Source organism: Sus scrofa, chromosome 4, assembly GCF_054392235.1.
Source record: "Sus scrofa isolate SSC_HxYL_T2T_F1_AM1 chromosome 4, Sscrofa_HxYL_maternal_Yorkshire_Landrace_v2.0, whole genome shotgun sequence".
Classification (NCBI taxonomy): domain Eukaryota; kingdom Metazoa; phylum Chordata; class Mammalia; order Artiodactyla; family Suidae; genus Sus; species Sus scrofa.
In genome coordinates, this window is record NC_139386.1 from 108,498,217 (window position 1) to 108,514,064 (window position 15,848).

The 15,848-nt window shown below is 39.3% G+C and overlaps 1 protein-coding gene across 1 annotated transcript in view; it reads right to left on the reverse strand.

Annotated features, from left to right (window-relative positions):
* The window catches only part of MAN1A2 (mannosidase alpha class 1A member 2), a 161,826-nt gene that overhangs the window by 107,940 nt on the left and 38,038 nt on the right, over positions 1–15,848 (reverse strand). Inside the window, exon 2 of the mRNA XM_001927622.8 lies at positions 4,131–4,386. Coding sequence (XP_001927657.4) covers positions 4,131–4,386 — 256 coding nt within the window. The remainder of the gene's footprint in view (positions 1–4,130; positions 4,387–15,848) is intronic.

A 15,848-nucleotide genomic window follows, 5' to 3' on the forward strand; every position in this document is an offset into this window, starting at 1 on the left:
CCTGAAGGACAGCCATTATCCTGCTGATGCCCTTTTTCACAATTCTGAGAATGCCCTTCCCTTTCTCTCTCTAGTGACAGATCTGTTTCCAAAATCGTTTATCTTATTTTTATGCTGAAGCATATTTTCCAGCAGCAATCTGAGAAAATGTCTAAAAATATCCTTACTCTCAGATTTGATTCACTCTTTGGCTTAATATTTAATTCTTTCTAAGCCTTAATCTCCATCCTCTTCCAGTTTCTAATGTTGTTGAAGATTCTAATGTGCCATTGTGTACAATCACAATCTTTTGAGTGGAATTATTTTTTTTCCTCTCTAAACTTTTAGGATCTGTTTTTTGTGCCTCTTCTAAAATTTCAGTAGGAATCACTCCCCCCTTTTTTTGCTCATTTTATTAGGTGCCTTGCAAGTCATTTCAATCCGGAAACACATCCTTAAGTTTTAACCCATTCTCTTGAATTATTTTGACTTCTTCCCCTCTATTTTCCTGTTCTTTCCAAAATCCCTAATGAACCACTTGTTAGATGTTCCAGATTGATCTTATCATTTTTCTTGTTTTCTCTATCTTGTGTCCTTCACTGAGATTTGCTCAATTTTATCTTTCAATTCCTCTACTGAATTTTTTGTTCTATCATGTTTTTAATTTCCAAGAATTCTTTCTTATACTGTAAATATTCCTGTTATAACTTCTTCTCATTCATGATTTTTTGTGTGTGCACTCTAAGGATGTTCATTCTTTTCTGATATTTTTTCTGCTCTCTGCGTTGTTTCCTCTCTCTCTCTCTCTCTCTCTCTCTCTCTCCTCGCATGTAAGAAACTTTCCTTACAGGTCTGGTGATCTTCCCTTTGCTCTTCACATATGCGTGAGGCGTTTACAAGATAATCAAAGGCTATCAGTGAATAGGCCAGACTTGCTGATTGAGCTTTTCTCAGGGAGATGAGGTGAAACCCAGGGGTGTTTGATGAGGATCAGAGTAGGTCTCTTCTCCTGGGCCAGTCAAGTCTCCCCAGAGAGAAGTCCTTCATTTTCCCGCTTATTAAAAATAAGTCTGGCTGCCAGATTTCTAAGAGTTGAGCAGAAGGACGTGGCGTCAATACTGAAAATCCATTTTTCACTCAATTCCCTCCATCCCCACCACTCCGTTTTTCAGAATGACCTCTGGTCTTTCCCCTCAGCCATACATGGTATTCCCAAAATCTAGACCTCTAATTCATCCATCCAAAGTAATCTTATGGTCTTCTTTTGGGAAGGGAGGACAGTAACTAGGATGCTTAGGCTAGAAAACTGAGGATCTAGGGGTTAAGAGTTCCTTTTAAAATTTTAAGTAATCCTTTTTCATGTGTATTTTAAACCCCTGCCTTCAGAGGTAAATGGTTTTTCTAATTCTTGATGCTTTCAGATATTCTACAGGTATTCACATCACTTTGCCTCTTGTTAGCTTCTTCCCCTGCAGGTTTAGGTTCCAGCTTTCTCTGCTTGCTAAGTCAGTAATCATAACACTTAACAGAGCCTACATAGGGATTTAATAGGTATTACGTTGATTTACAAGAACACCTAATAAGAAGGTATGCTCTAAAGGATTCACCCGGCAAATATGTGTTGTTCAAACCCTAAACATCCCCAAAAAAGGTTTGGCCTGTGTCAGGCTCCAGGAAAATAACATCTAAACCTTTATTACCCTGCCTGTTAAGAGTTACTTCAAGCCCTGGACCATGTCAGATAGTTTATGCTAACAATGTGATTTATGGTGAGGACTTGAACCACATGGTATCAGTCTGACCACCAGAGGGGATGGAGAACTAAGACTGGCCAAGTTTATGTGATGAACTTCTAACAACAACAACAACAACAAAAACCAATGGACACCAATGCTCGGGTGAACATCCCTGGTGGGCAAGACTTTGTACACACAGCCACACACCACACTAGGAGAGGTGAGCACTGTCCTTATTACTCACTGGGAGAGGACGACTAGAAGCTGACACCTGGTCTCTACTGGACTGTGTCTTATATGCCTTTTCTACTGATTTTAACTTGTATTTTTATTTCCTTTTTACAGCCACACCTATGGCATATGCAAGTTTCTGGGCCAGGGGTCAAATTAGAGCTGCAGTTGGGGCCTACACCATAGCCATAGCAACACCAGATCTGAGCCACATTTTCATCCTACACCACAGCTTAGGCAACGCCAAATCCTTAACCCACTGGGCCAGGCCAAGGATTGAACCTGCATCCCTACAGAGACAACAGTAGGCCCTTAACCTGACGAGCCACGATGGGAACTCCTTAATACGTAGGTTTTTGCTGCAATAAACCAAAGCCATGGATACATCTGTTTTTCCTTTTTTTTTTTTTTTTTTGTCTTTTGTCTTTTGTTGTTGTTGCTATTTCTTGGGCCGCTCCCGCGGCATATGGAGGTTCCCAGGCTAGGGGTTGAATCGGAGCTGTAGCCACCGGCCTATGCCAGAGCCACAGCAACACAGGATCCGAGCCGCATCTGCAACCTACACCACAGCTCACGGCAACGCCGGATCGTTAACCCACTGAGCAAGGGCAGGGACCGAACCCTCAACCTCATGGTTCCTAGTCGGATTTGTTAACCACTGCGCCACGATAGGAACTCCTTAATACGTAGGTTTTTGCTGCAATAAACCAAAGCCATGGATACATCTGTTTTTCTAAGCTCCGTGAGTACTTATGGCAAATCTCTGAGCCTGTGGGTGGGTCCTAGAGCCTCTAAACACACACTGCTATCTATTTGATTTATTATGTAATGAGAGAGTATCTCAATAAGTTCTAATGATATCTGAAAAAAAATCTATCAAAGTCTCCCCAAAACTGTCCAAAGAAAGTGCCTCAAATAGCCTGTGGATTAAACACAGACTCCAGAGGTAAGGTAAAAAATCAAGAGTACAGATCTATTTTGATTCCATCAAGGTCAAAGTCTTACATTAATTCATAAGGTCATACTTAAATTATCTGCAAATCTTCCATATTCATCACTAGAATATATCCAAACAGATATTTGACCATTTGAACTAAACTTGTTTTATTTTATGATAAACAATTGATTTGAAATATTATTGATGCTATACACTCTAAAAAACCTTTTGTTTCATAGGCAGTACAACCACAAACTCCACATAAAATCAGCAGGAGTTCTAAGTTCAACTAAAATATTCACTAGATTTCCTCCCCCTAACTTTATCTCCAAATAACCCCTAGAATAACAAACTGAAAGATTTCTGAGACCAAACAAATTTAAAAATTTTTGAAATCCATCCTTCCTCACTCTTCAATCCACTGAGACTCTCTGGAAGGATGTGTTCTTAATCTGCAGTATGGTTAAATAGTATCATGATGCATCCTTAAAAGATGGCAGATACAACACTAACTTTTCAGAAGCATGTTTATGAGAAGATCTGCATAGCATCTAGCAGAGTTCCTTGTAACACTTGAGGAATTTCTTATTACATGACAAGCTGTTTATGGATTTGTTTTGCATTATTTATAAAACACTGAATACCAAAAGATCTCTGAACACAGGGTCAGTGATATAACTGCTCAAACAACATTACATCAAAAATTTTAGGTATCGGAGTTCCCGTCGTGGCGCAGTGGTTAACGAATCCAACTAGGAACCATGAGGTTGCGGGTTCGGTCCCTGCCCTTGCTCAGTGGGTTAATGATCCGGCGTTGCCGTGAGCTGTGGTGTAGGTTGCAGACGCAGCTCGGATCCCGTGTTGCTGTGGCTCTGGCGTAGGCCGGTGGCTACAGCTCCGATTCAACCCCTAGCCTGGGAACCTCCATATGCCACAGGAGCGGCCCAAGAAACAGCAGCAACAACAACAACAACAACAACAACAACAAAAAGACAAAAGACAAAAGACAAAAAAAAAAAAAAAAAAAATTTTTAAGTATCCTGTAATTATATTAGATATTTAATAACGATACAGAGTTTTAGCCCTGCCAACTTGCAGAGTGAACTACAACTCTGACCCAAAAACAAACCCAAAAGATCACAATATGACACCATAAGTAGTATAAATACATATAGATAGATAGATCACTTAAATCCAGTTAAATACAAATCCATAACCACCCCATATCACAAATCTCAGCTCATTACCTCTTTAATTTTTTCCCTTTTCTCTCTTAGGTCATTGTCTCCTGGGTCTCCACCATGTGTTCCTATAAGGTTTGGTATAGGAACTGGTGGCAGTGGCTTTTTCTCTTTTGTCTTCATTTCTTGGACTACCTTATTTTTCTCTGTCTGAATTTCTGCTCGGATTTCCTCTCTTGACTTTTTTAATTTTTCTTTTGCTTCTTCCAGGGCCTTCTCATGATCAGCTCGAATTTTATTTCTCAAACGTTCTTCTTCTTCCCTATAAGGAGAGGAGAAAAATAAACATAAAACTTAAAGCTTCCTCCATCAAACTCTCCTAGTTGTTTTCTACTCCTGCCATTAAAAAGAAAAAAATGATCTGTGAGAGAGCCTTGGATGTACTTGCCCAAAGAAGAGGATAAATATATCTTAGTGTGAGAAAGAAAAGAGCTCTGGATGCTCCTCAGCATCCACTTTACACAGTGAAGGAAGAGAGAACCACAAAGTTACAATTTAGGGCCAAATGAAAACAAAGAAAACAGCAATAAGTAACTTATCAATACACACGTGGAAAAAAAGAGGAAAAAAAAAAAAAAGAGGGATCAATGAAAACCTAGAAAGAGGAGAGAAAATTAAAACTAGAATTAAATATCAAGAGGGACAAAAACATAAACAAAGGATCTAAAAAGAGAGATAAGCAGAGAAAACAAAAGGTTGGAAAATGTTTTATCTATTAAATATACATCATATGCTTCTAAAATGTTTACATTCTGGAGTTACCACAGATTTTATAAAGATCAGTGGTCTAATTGATGTGGGCATGACCACTTAAAATTCTCTTGAGCCCTTGTTAAAAATACAGATTCCAATTTAGGAGGTCTGTATGAAATCCTTGAATTAGTATTAAGGACTCCCCTGCTGATTCTGGTCTGCATACAGGTTTGGAAACCACTACTGCAACAGACACCTAGTGGGTTTCTATCCAGTCCTAAGTCTTTTCTCCACCTCCACCCCAATCCACGTGAATGTATACAGGACTGGTAGTTACTATTTCCCAAATGAGCTAATGACGACTACTCTAAGGATAAACATCTAACCCAACAGCCGTCAGAGTTACCTCTCTAGAAATTTAATTCAAACTCTGGACTTAAAACATTGCTGTTGCAAACGTAAAATGGTACAGCCATTCTGCAGAAGTTTAGCAGTTTCTTAAAAAACTAAACGTGTACTTACCATAGAATCCTGCAATTGCCCTGGGCATTTATCCCAGAGAAATGAAGGATTAGGTTTATACAAAAAGCCTATATATACAAATCAGTTACAAAAAGACAAATACCACATGATTCAATTTATATGAGATTCTTAGAGTAGTCAAAATCAGAGACAGAAAGCAGAATTGTGATTGTGAGAGGCTGCAGGAAAGGAAAAAAATAGGAAGTTATTTAATGAGAATAGTTTCAGATTTGCAAGATGAAAAGAGTCCTGGAGATGGATGATGGTGATGGTTGCACAACAATAATGTGTTTAATAACCACTGCACTGTACATGTAAAAAGGATATATTTTAAGTTATGTGTATTTTACTACAATTTTTTTAATTGGGAGAAAATCCTATACACAAATATTTATAGCAGTTTTACTCATAATATGCAAAAGCTGGAAACAACCCTTACACTCTTCACCAAGTAAATGGTTAAATAAACCACTGTTTATATTGTGTTATACCCACACTATGGAACACTACTGAGCAATAAAAAGAAAGAAACTATTCATACAAACAACGGGAAAGAATTTCAAAGATATTATGTGAGTTAAAGAAGCCAGTCCCAAAAAGTTACATTCTATATAACTCCTTTTACATGATATTCTCAGAAAGACAAAAATAAAGGGATGGTAAATATATCAGCAGATGCCAGGAGTTATGGATGGGAGGAGGTTTACATATAAAGGAATAATACAGGACAGTTTTTCTGGATTATAACTTTGTTATGTATCCTAATTTCAGTGGTTACACAAATGTGAACACAAGTTAAAAATCATAGAACTGTGTATCAAGAGAGAAAAATATCAATTCACAGCCTAATATTAAAAATAAAATGTTAAATGTTTAGAGACAAGAAAATGGGATTGCTAGCAGTGAGAAAGGGCTGGTGAAGAAAGCAAGAGAGAGAAAAGAAGAAGAATCCCAGCAGAGCCAGAGAATCAGGGACAAACACAGTCACTCAGGTAGCATAAAAAAAAAAAAAAAAAACCCATAGTGCCTGCAGACAGACTGGATATGGAAAAAGTATGGCAGAAAGGAGCCAAGGTTAGCCACGGCATGTGTGTGTGTATGTGTATTTGTGTGTGTGTGGGCAGCAGTAACTTCCAATCCCCCTCTCCCTCCTTATCAAGGTCCAGACAACAGATCAGAATCCAGCTATGCCAAGCAAGTCTTTCCAGGTGCCCTTGCAGCTGGGGTGGTCACATAACCCCACTCTAACCAGAGACAAAAGAGGACTACGGCAAAATGTTTCCTTCATGATTTAAGAAAATGGACAGACCCATCTGAGAAAAGGGCCTTTCAGCTACTAAGACCAGACCTATCCAACCATCCATTCTTGTCTTAAACGTGGTTGTGCTGCCTAAAGCTGTCATGGCCATCTCTCAATCAAGAAGCAACAAACCTGGAGAGATGGCCAGGAAAGAAGAGAAACAGGGAACGTGCCTGCTGATATCACTGAGTCTCTGCCAGGGTCTTCAACTCCCGGTCCCCAGGTTTCAGATTCTGTGGAGTAACTGTCAGTTGGGTGTTCTGCACTTCCGGCTGACAACATTCCCAACTCACCTACTCACTGAGCAAGCATGTCCAGAGTCAGGAAAACAGAGGGCTTGAACTAAGCCCCAAAGAAGAGTAACAACAAATAGGGCCAATTGTTTCCTTCAAGTGCAGTTTCTGTCCTGCTAACAAGTGGGAATTTCCACAGCGAAAGAAGATTTCCACTTCCAGCCCCAAGTACCAGGTTTCTGAATGGCACATGGAAGGTCCTACCGCATATGCAGCGGCGTGCAGGCATCACTGTAGAGCGCATCTTCACCCACCAGTGAACCTTCACAAACAGTCAGGTATTATCTGCCACCTTCTAGAGCCACCCTGAGGGAGGCGAGGAATATAGGCCATAACAAATTCCATACACGCTTTTCTGAGCTTCACAATGCACACGAATAACTTAAAGGCTCTGAGAAGTTCTACAAGAGAGATGCCCAACATACCACTCTCCAAGCTCACTTAGTCGCAATCCCCTTTTCTGCACATAATCTCTTTTAGCCTGCCATGAAACACACTGACACAGAGGGAATGCTTCAAACTGTGCCATCAACCAAGCCTCTAGTAGAGAACCCTGCCACTTTTCTACTGTGTGACATTAGATGTGTGTCACCTCCTGTGTGCCTCCTCTTCTCATCTGTGAAAACAGAATCCCTGTGACCCTTGAAAGATTGTGCTAAGGACTGGATAAGATGGCACAGAACGGTCATTATCAACTCGAGCTGCCTTCCTTCCCTTACTTCCTAATCTCCTCCTCATCACCACCACTCCCACTACACACACACACACACACACACACACACACACACACTCAGCCACTTAATGATCTGGGCTGACCTCAGTGACCAGGACCAATATCTAGTGACAACCTGGAACTTCTCTGCTTCACTGCACTGGGTGATAGCAACAGCTTCTGGGAAATCCTACAAGGAATTGGAGGGCACCAAGCACTCCTAAAATGGGGCCTGCCTCTCAGAGAATTAATTGGCAGAGTGGTACACTTGCTTCACCTTCCTGACTCTATTGCCAGCACTGGCTTTGGTCCTGTGTCTAGAATAGCAGTCAGGGTCATCAGTGTTACCTTAGAAATTAAAGGCACAGCAGGCATTTGTGCTGGAAAACCTATTTTCATTTACTATTCTTAATAAGTAAATGTTAAGATCAACTGCTTCTCTACAAGTGAAGAAGCAGATTTGATAGCAATATATATTCATATATATGAGCAAGTTTTTATTTTATTTATTTATTTATTTTTTTAGGGCCCCACCCACAGCATATGGAGGTTCCCAGGCTAGGGGTCCAATTGGAGCTATAACTGCCAGTCTACGCCACAGTCACAGCAACATAGGATCCGAGCCACGTCTGTGAGCCACATCTGTGAGCCACAGCTCACGGCAACTCCAGATCCTTAACCCACTGAGTGAGGCCAGGGATTGAACCCGCAACCTTTTGGTTACTAGTCAGGTTCATTAACCACTCAGCCACGACGGGAACTCCTGGACAAGTTTTTAATTACATGAACATGATTTTTTAAAACAATAAAAAAAAATAAACCTTAAAGGGAAACCCCAGTCAACTTATCCAACTTTATTATTGTTATGGCACCCAAACAATGTTCATCAGAACTGAAAGTACTGCAATATTCTGCAGAGCTTTTTTCAAAGAGATTTTGAAAATCTAAAATGCCGGTAAATTTATTCACATTTGTCCCTCAAAAAGAACTATTTAAGAGTTTAGTGACTACACTCACCATTTCAGAATAAACAAGATGAACCAGAGTACAAAGTAAGACCAACCAATCTACTCTTTAAGAGGAACGCCAGAGCCCAAGGAATTGAGTCCAAGAAGAATCATTCTGCAAAGCAAAGGTAAATGACAACAAAACTAATCACCTTCATTGGATAGATGTACCAGGCACTGGCTTAGTCAATTACTTAGATTATTTTATTTAATCTTCACATCAATTTATGAGGTACCCTCTATTTAACACTGTTCTCCATCTTATCAGGAAAATACTAATGTACAAAGAGAAAAATTAAATAATGTGTTCAGGGTCACAGAGCTAGTAAGTAGAGAGCCAAGAAACAAACACATGTGTTTTGACTTCTTAAACTATGCAAACACTGCCTTTCACATAAAAGATGAATTTTAAGAGACTATCTCAATGTGTAGACCCATCTCTCAATATCTTACTCCTTTCTTCCTTAGTCCTAGAGTCATTAATTTTTAGCTAAGCATAAGCTCCTGCAAAATAAAAATTCTTTTTTTCAGCCTCCCTTATCGAAACTGCCCTACAGATCAGAAACAGACATCTACCTTGCTTATGCCACTGCTACTTTGTGACTCCTACCATTGGGAAATGACCTAGTCTTTACTAAGCCACTTTCCACCCAAGATGTTTTCTTTCCCTGAGACTTTCATTAGTAGCTGAGGGCTAATTTTTCAGAATAAACAATGAGCAAGTAATAGTTTTTCAAGATGGGATTAAGATGGCAGAGTAGAAGGCCTGGAGCTCACCTTCTGTCACAAAAGCAACAAAATTACAATCAACTGCTGAACAACCTTCAACCAAATAGACTGGTAACTATCAAAAGATATCCTACTCCAGAAGACAAAGAGAAGGCCCCATCAAGATGGTAACAGGGGCAATTACACGAAACAAGCAAGTTCATACCCACCAGGTGGCAGCCCACAGACTGGAAAGTAACTACATCACAGGGGATCAACCAGGGGAATGAGAGTTCTGAGACCTTTGGGGACCAGTTCCCACGCCTGGGGATCTGGCACTGGGAGAAGGAGCCCCAAGAGCATTTGACCTTGAGAGCCAGCAGGGCTTGTGTGCAGGAGTTCCACAGGACTGGGCAAAATGGAGACTCCATTCTTGAAAGGCACACACAGGCTTGCATGTGCACTGGGTCCCAGGGCAAAGCAGAGACCCCATAGGAATCTGGGTCAGACCTCCCTGTGGTTCTTGCAGTATCTCCTGGGAAAACAAGTGGTGACTGTGGCTTGTGGGGGAAAGACACTGGAGGCAAAGGTCTTGGGAATAACCATCAGCATGAACTCCTCTAAAGGTGGCCCCACCCATCAAGGCTGAGGAGTCCCAGGCCCATGTGGAAAAATCTGGCTCCAAACATCAAGGCTGAGAAGTCCCAAGCCAAACAACAAAATAGGTGGGAACACAATCCCGCCCATCAGCAAACAGTCTGCCTAAAGACTGTCCAGGCACACAGCCACCTCTAATCACACCAAAGGCAAAGCCACACCCACCAGAGTGATAAGAATCAGCTCCACCCGCCAGTGGGCAGGCAGCAGTCCTCCCATCAGGAAGCCTGCAGCAAGATCCCATATCAACTTCAAGCCACAAGGGGGCCAGACATCAGAAGCAAGAGAGGCTACAACCCTACTGTCTGAAAAAAGGAGATCAGACCAAAAATCTATACAGAATGAGAAGGCAGAAAATTATGACTCAGATAAGGGAATAAGAAGAAACCCCCAGAAAAACAACCTCCATAAAAAAGATTAGCAACCTCCATAAAAAAGACTTTTAGACTAATGACAGTAAAGATGACTCAAGATCTTGGAAATAAACTGAAGGCAAAGATTGATAAATTATAAGAAACATTGAGCAAAAAAAAAAAAAAAATAGGAGATTTAAAGATTAAGCTAGCCAAGGTGCAAAATACAATAACTGAATTTAAAAACTCACTAGAAGGAACAAAGAGCAGAATACAGGAGGCAGAAGAACAAATAAGAGAGGTGGAACACAGACTGGTGCAAATCACTGATGCAGAAAAGAGAAAAGACTGAAAAGAAATGAAGACAGTCTTAGAGAACTCTGGGACAATGTTAAACGCAGCAACATCCATATTATAAGGATGCCAGAAGGAGAAGAGAAAGCGCCAGAGAAAATATTTGAAGAGATAACAGCCAAAAACTTCCCTAACATAGGAAAGGAATCACTCACTCAAATCCAGGAAAGAGAACAAGTACCATATAAAATAAACCCAAGGAGGAACACCTCAAAATGTATATTAATCAAACTGACAAAAATTAAAGACAGAGAAAATACTGAAAATGGAAAGCTAGGGAAAAGAAACAAATAACATGCAAGGGAACCCCAATAAGGAGTTCTGATTTTTCAGCAGAAACTCTACAAGCCATAAGGGAATGGCACAATATACTTAAACTGATGAAAGGAAAAAAATCTCTAAGCAAGATTACTCTACCCAGCAAGGCTATCATTCAGATTTGAAGGAGAAATCAAAAGCTTTACAGACAAGCAAAAGCTAAGAGAATTCAGCACCACTAAACCAGCTTTACAACAAACACTAAAAGAACTTCTCTAGGTAGAAAAGAAAAGGCCACAACTAGAAGCAAATATATTACAAATGACAAGACTCACAGGTAATGGCATATACATAATAAAGGTAGAAAGTCATCCAAACACAAATATGCTACCAAAACCAGAAATCATGAGAAGAGGAGGGTACAAATGCAGGGTACTGGAGATGCAGTTGCAATTAAGAGACCAATGATGGAATACAATCTTGTGTGTGTGTGTGTGTGTGTGTGTATTCCTGTATCAAAACTTCATGCTAACTGCAAACCCAAAATCTACTAATAGATACACACACAAATAAGAAAAAGAATCCAAACAAAACACTAAAGACAGCCATCAAACCACAAGAGAAGAGAACAAGAGAAGGGAAGAAAAAAGACCAACAAAAACAAATCCAGAACAAGTAATAAAATGGCATTAAGAACATACATATCAATAATTAATTTCTATGTAAATGGACTAAATGCCCTAACCAAAAGAAATTTACTGGCTGAATGGATACAAAAACAAGACACACATGTATGCTGTCTTCAAGAGACCCATTTCTGTTCTAGGGATACATACAAATTAAAAGTGAGAGGATGGAAGAAAATAGTCCATGCAAGCAGAAATCAAAGTTGGAATGGCAATACGCTTATCAGACAAAATAAACCTTAAAATAAAGAATACTATAAGAGACAAAGAAGTACATTACATAATGTTTAAAGGAGCAATCCAAGAAGAAGATATAACAATTGTAAATACATATGCACTCAACATAGGGTCACCTCAATGTATAAGGCAACTGCTAACAACCTTAAAAGGAGAAATTAATAATAATACAATAGTAGTGTGGGACTTTAACACCCCACTTACAGCAATTGACAGATCATCCAGACAAAAAATCAACAAGGAAAAGTCAGCCTTACATGATGCATTAGACCAGATGGACTTCACAGATATTTATAGAACATTCCATCCAGAAGCAGAAGAATATGCATTCTTTTCAAGGGCACACAAAACAGTCTCTACGATAGATTACATTCTGGGCCACAAATCAAGCATTAGTAATTTAAGAAAATTGAAATCATATCAAGCATCTTTTCCAACCACAACACTATACAACTGGAAATCAACAACAGGAAAAAAACTGCAAAAAACGCAAACACGTGGACACTAAACAATATGCTACTAAACAACCAATGGATCACTGAAGAAATCAAAGAGGAAATTTAAAAATGACTAAAAGCAAATGACAACAAAAACACAACAATCCAAAACCTATGGTATGCAGCAAAAGCAGTTCTAAGAGGGAAGTTTATAGCAATAAAGCCTACCTCAGGAAACAAGAAAAATCTCAAATAACAACCTAACTTTACACCTAAAGCAACCAGAGAAATAAGAACAGACAAAACCCAAAGTTATTAGAAGGAAAGGAATCATAAAGATCAAAGCAGAAATCAAAGAAACACAAACGAAGAAAACCACAGAAAAGACCAATGAAATTAAAAGCTGGTTCTCTGAAAAGATCAGAATTGATAAACCCTTAGCCAGACTCATCAAGAAAAAAAAGAGAGAGGACTCAAATCAATAAAATTAAAATGAAAAAGGAGAAGTTCCAATGGACATCACAGAAATACAAAGGATTATAAGAGACTACTACAGGTAACTATATGCCAATAAAACAGAAAACCTAGAAAAAATGGACAAATTCTTAGAAAAATACAATCTTCCAAGACTAAACCACGATGAAACAGAAAAGACGAACGGACCAAACCAAAGTAATGAAATTGAAACTGTGACTAAAAAAATTGCAACACGTAAAAGTCCAGGACCAGATGGTATCATAGGCAAATTCTATCAAAAATTTAGGGAAGAGTTAACACCTGTCCTTCTGAAACTACTGCAGAGGAAGGAATACTCCCAAACTCATTCTATGAGGCCACCATCACCCTGATATCAAAACAAGACAAAGATATCACAAAAAAAGAAAATTACAGGCCAATACCACTGATGAACATAGATGCAAAAATCCTCAACAAAATGCTAGCAAACCAAATCCAGCTATACATTAAAATGACTGTACACCATGATCAAGCGGGATTTATCCCAGGGATGCAAGGATTTTTGAATATAGACAAAGCAATCAGTGTGATACACCACATTAACAAACTGAAAAATAAAAACTATATGATCCTCTCAACAGATGCAAAAAAAAAAAAAAAAAAAAGCTTTTGACAATATCCACCACCTATTCATGATAAAAAAAAAAAAAAAAAAAAAACCTCCAAAGAGTGGGCATAGAGGGAAGCTACCTCAACATAATAAAGGCCATATATGATAAATCCATAACTAACATCATTCTCAATGGTGGAAAGATGAAAGAAGTCCTGCTAAGATCAGGAGCAAGACAAGGATGTCTAAGCTCATCACTACTATTCAACACAGTTTTGGAACTCCTAGCCACAACAAAGAAGAAAAGTAAAAGGAATCCAAATTGGAAAGGAAGAAGTAAAACTATCACTGTTTACAGATGACATTATACCATACCTAGAAAAATCCTAAAAACGTTGCCAGTAAACTATTAGAGCTCTTCAATAAATTTGGTTAAGTTGGAGGATACAAAATTAATACGCAGAAATTGACAACATTTCTATATAACAACGAAAGATCAGAAAGAGAAATTAGGGAACAATCTTGTTTACCATTGTATCAAAAAGAATAAAATACCTAGGGCTACCTAATGAGACAAAAGACCTGTACTCGGAAAACTACAAGATGCTGATTAAAGAAATCAAAGACAACACAAATAGAAAGATACACCATGCTCTTGGATTGAAAGAATCAATATTGTCAAAATGACTATACCACCTAAGGCAATCTACAGATTCAATGCAGTCCCTATCAAATTGCCAATGGCATTTTTTCATAGAACTACACCAAAACACTTTAAAGTTTGTTTGGAAGTACAAAAGACCAAAAATAGCCAGTCACCCTGGAAAACAAAAATGGAGCTGGAGGAATCAGGCTCCCTGCCTTCAGACTATACTACAAAGCTGCAGTCATCAAAACCAAATGGTACTGGCACAAAAACAGAAATACAGATTAATGGAACAGGACACAAAGCCCAGAATTAAACCCACACACCTAAGGTCAACTAATCTATAGCAAAGGAGGCATGAATATACAATAGAGAAAAGACAGCTTCTTCAGTAAGTGGTGTTGGGAAAACTGGACAGCTACATGTAAAAGAATGAAATTAGAATGCTCCCTAACGCTATACACAAAAATTAACTCAAAATGGATTAAAGACCTAAATATAAGATCAGATACTATAAAACTCTTAGAGGAAAACATAGGCTGAACACTCTCTGACATAAACCACAGCAATATCTTCTTAGATCCACCTCCTAGAGTAATGACAATAAAAACAAAAATAAACAAACAGGACCTAATTAAACTTAAAAGTTTTGCACAGCAAAGGAAACCCTAAACAAAAAGAAAACCCACAAAATGGGAGAAAATATTTGCAAATGAAGCAATCGACAAGAGATTAATCTCCAAATATTGGAAAAAAAAGACCCATCAAAAGATCTAAAGATCTAAACAGACAATTCTTCAAAGACATACAGATGGCAAAAAAACACATGAAAAGATGTTTGACATCATTAATTATTACAGAAACGCAAATCAAAACTACTATGAGGGAGTTCCCTTTGTGGCTCAGCAGTTAACGAACACAACTAGGATCCATGAGGATGCAGGTTTGATCCCTGGCCTTGCTCAGTGGGTTAAGGATCCGGCATTCCCATGAGCTGTGGTGTAGGTCGCAGACTCGGCTTGGATCCTGCATTGCTGTGGCTGTGGTGTAGGCCAGTGGTTGTAGTTCCGCTCCGACCCCTAGCCTGGGAACTTCCATATGCCTCAAGTGAGGCCCGGGAAAAGAAAAAAACAAAAAACAAAAAACTGCTATGAGGTACTGCCTTATACCAGCCAGGACGGCCATCATCAGAAAGTCTAAAAACAGGAGTTCCCATCATGGCTCAGTGGTTAGCGAATCTGACTAGGAATCATGAGGTTGCAGGTTCCATCCCTGGCCTTGCTCAATGGGTTGAGGATCTGGCGTTGCCATGAGCTGTGGTGTGGGTCACAGATGCGGCTCGGATGCCGTGTTGCAGTGGCTCTGGCGTAGGCCGGTGGCTGTGGCTCTGATTCGACCCCTGGCCTAGGAACCTCCATATGCCGCGAGAACAGCCCAAGAAATGGCAAAAAAAAAAAAAGGCTAGAAACAATAAATACTAGAGAGGGTGTAGAGAAAAGGGAACCCGATTACCCTGTTGGTGGGAATGCATATTGGTACAAACACTATGGAAAACAGTATGGAGACTCCTCAAAAAACTAAAAATAGAATTACCATTTGATCCAGCAATCCCACTCCTAGGCATCTATCCAGAGAAAACCGCGACTCAAAAAGATACATGTACTCCAATGTTCATTGAAGCAAAAATACAATAACCAAGACATGGAAGCAACCTAAATGTCCACTGACAGAGGAGTGGATAAAGAAGATGTGGTACATGTACACAATTTCATGGCTGGAATATTACTGAGCCACA